The sequence below is a fragment of the Cyphomyrmex costatus genome, unplaced genomic scaffold, assembly GCF_001594065.2.
Source record: "Cyphomyrmex costatus isolate MS0001 unplaced genomic scaffold, Ccosl1.0 C2358148, whole genome shotgun sequence".
In the NCBI taxonomy this organism is placed as follows: Eukaryota; Metazoa; Arthropoda; class Insecta; order Hymenoptera; family Formicidae; genus Cyphomyrmex; species Cyphomyrmex costatus.
In genome coordinates this window covers 1-3,390 of record NW_017274884.1, presented here as the reverse complement: position 1 = coordinate 3,390, position 3,390 = coordinate 1, and the positions used below count along the sequence as shown (strand labels likewise).

The window sequence follows — 3,390 nt, the reverse complement described above, 5'->3', positions numbered from 1 at the left end:
AAAGGAGGCACGGCAGTGTCGCGCACTTGGCTTAGCGCCGAGACACTACCGTGTCTCCAGATAATTCGCAAAATTTCCTGATAATTGTACATATTAAGGTTTTTACATTAAGGTTTCATTCATTTATGTTTCGTTTTCTATGTTTATTGCAGACAGCAACAAAGGTGGAAACACATTCGTGCAGACACGCTACAAAACCCGCAAATAAGGAAAAAAATCAAAATCAGAAGTGTATTCCATGTAAGTACTAATCGTAGATAGCCCTTTCTGTTTTTATGTAGGCTAAGCGTTTTATTCATTCGTCATGAACATCATTATTTCCACGTCCGTTAGAGAATCGTATTGATTGTACGCGTAATGATGTAGAACATCGATTTTAAACATTGTGTAACAAGTACCCTTTCTCAATGATTTGCGAACAAGCTGATAGCGGATATAATTGCAAGTATATTTTGCAGATTCAAAGGTTTTTAATTATATTCGAGCTTGTACTGAATAAATAAAAAATTTTATAATATATTGATAGAAATAATCTTTATCGCAACAATTATCGTGAGAAGCTTGTATTAAAAAATTAAAAAATGTCGACAGGAATCTATTACGTTAATAACTGTTTTGCGAACTGATTAACGATTTTTGGATTTTTGTTAAGTAATTTTCTTGCAATAGAGGAAATAAAGCACGGTTACAAGATGGTTACAATTGCCGGTGCCCTGTCCCTTTAACGAAGATTTATTTCAGTTCTAGAATAAGAGTTCTAGAATAAGCTTTTACCACCAAAAGGACTAAAATGTTTTACTTCGTTTCTTTTCGTAGATGACTATAATAGGGTAGTGTTGGAGACGATAGAAGGCGAGCCTGATTCCGATTACGTTAATGCATCCTACGTAGATGTGAGTATGTCGTGATATTCAGTTATTACTAATAAGTATCTACATTAATAAATAAAGGTTAAATTAAGCGCGTTTTGCTGATTTCATATGCGATCTAATAATTAAATAGAATGTCTTTTATCTCGCAAAAAAGACGAGAATTTGTTATATCGGCGAATTTGAATATGTATCTCTTGCTTAAAGACTTATGCAAGCTGAATATTACATCCGCGCGAAAGACTTAGATGAATATTAATCGTGTGTCGATGAATATCAAATTACAGCATCAAATATTACATTTCAGAGTATATTGAAACCGAACGCTTACATCGTTACTCAGGGACCTATGGAGAACACGGTGACCGAATTCTGGCGGATGGTCTGGCAAGAGCAAGCTTCTTGCATCGTTATGCTCACGAAAACCTTTGACTTTATCAGGGTAAAAAGCCATTTACAGCGAGACTTTCGTAAAAAAGAAAAACATAACACAGAGCTTGGAAATAGTGTCCATTAAAGTTGCCACTCTGCAAAAAGTAGTTTTTATCATACGATGACGTTGACCGCGAATCAGCTTTAAGAGAGCTTAGAGTTTGTTTTATGAATTTTTTATACTGTACAGCTTTTCAGTCGCTTTCTCTTACAGGTGATGTGTGTACAGTACTGGCCGGCGAATAAAGAAAAAGACGAGGAATATGGGGGTATCGGCGTTTCCGTATTAAAAGAAGAAGAACTAGCTAATTTTCATATAAGGACGATAAGGCTGTACAAAAAGAACGAGAACAATGTAAGTGTAATTGCTATTCATATAGAAAGTTTGCATCAATATTATCTACCTCGCAATATATGTATATTTAAATGTAACATATAGAAAACAGTAGAGCAAATTATTTTTTTTTTTTTTTAATAAATGCACCTGTATCCTAAATTAATAATTTTCGACGTACGCAATAACTGAATAACGTATGCAGAACAATTAAATTCAATATTTGTGAGAAAACGGAAATATTCGCGCTGATCAATTGTCCATTCGGTACCTAACTCGATTCGTCCTGAATTTGTATAGGTAAATTGAAAAATTCACAATATACGTTATTTATCACTGGCAACAGAATGACGTAAATTTACCGCGACATTATTCGAATATTCGTATACATTAAGGCTTGAAGAAATCAGAAGAACATGTAGAAGTTATATTAATAAGAATTATCGAGATCTCCACGAATGGATCAATTTTTCTTCTTTTTAAGGGGGAAATTTCTAAATTAACAGCGAGAAACTTGAATATAATTAGATAATATAGTAGTCGGCCCAAATTGATCAGTAACGTACTCGATGCCAATTCGAAGCCTTGCCTTATTCTAGAAATGAATGGGACAAGGAATGAAGAGCAAAATTAGCAAGAAAGTTAGCTAAATTAACCATATATAGATCGCATTACTTTCGTCAATTAGACGCTGCCCGAATGCGAAATGTGATACGAATTCACAATATGAATAAGGATATCGTTTGCTCAAGCAGTTATTACGCGAGCGGCTAATTTAATTGCACTTTTATCTACAAGAACGAGGAACGACAATTGCAAGGACTTTCTAAAGCTTTTCTAAGCCGTGCGCTTTGTGATCTGATTCTACCACACCGCACCGGCATTGTTATTTATCTAGTCCTTTTCTGGTTCAACTTTTTTCCGTTATCTATAGAGTCCTCTCAGATTTCAAAGCTATTCCTTCGCATTAAAGTCTCCGTCTGCTTTTCGAAACCTCTGTATATATATTTTTTAACTATACATTGATCAGAAAGAGGTGCTTATTTTTTCACGTGTATCCTTTGTGACAAAAGGTTTTAAATATCCGTATATATAATATAATAGTCCATCTTTTTAGCACTGATTGTATACTTTGAGAGGATATTAAATAATTAAATAATAATGTAAAAATAAGTAATAAACAAAAGAGGGCTACGAGCTTGACAAGATTAATGTTTAATAATCTATCTTAGATATACATATTAGATATACAACAAACGTTTCGACTCCGATCGGGTCATTCTCAATGTTAAAATTTATAATAATTCAGTGGAAAATTAATTAATATAAAATAGTATAAAGTTGACAATATCTTCAAAACCTGAGTATTGGGTGTCCACAATTTATAAATTAGTAACGTCATAAGTAAAAAATTAGATAGCAGTCATTGTATAAAATTCTGAATACATAATTGGATAATTTTTTTCTTTATAATATGTATTAAAATATGGAACAAATGCGGAAGAATTAAAAGTAACGCATACAATTATTACAGCAGTACTAATAATATAAAAGTAATGTGTCAATTAAGTTTTTTTATTTGTGTGTAAAGAATCCAACATGAGTGCAAAAATTCAGAGATATTCAAAAAATGAATCTTTTACAAGTAAAAAATTAAAAACATTTGAATAAGAATTTTCTTTATACAAAGGCCAATCCTGGAGCCGAAACTAGTAGCGCTAAGTTAATTTATATTAATTTTAAGTAAATTTAAGT

General features: G+C 32.4%; 1 protein-coding gene across 1 annotated transcript; it reads left to right on the top strand.

Moving 5' to 3' along the window:
- Window positions 1-152: 152 nt before the first annotated feature.
- LOC108782786 (receptor-type tyrosine-protein phosphatase kappa-like) lies at window positions 153-1,656 on the top strand (the record flags this gene model as incomplete). The annotated part of the gene is made up of 4 exons (XM_018551152.1): window positions 153-240; window positions 817-893; window positions 1,177-1,311; window positions 1,516-1,656. Coding segments are annotated over 4 exons (441 nt in total), but the record flags the coding sequence as incomplete, so codon positions are not given.
- Between the last annotated feature and the right edge of the window lie 1,734 nt (window positions 1,657-3,390).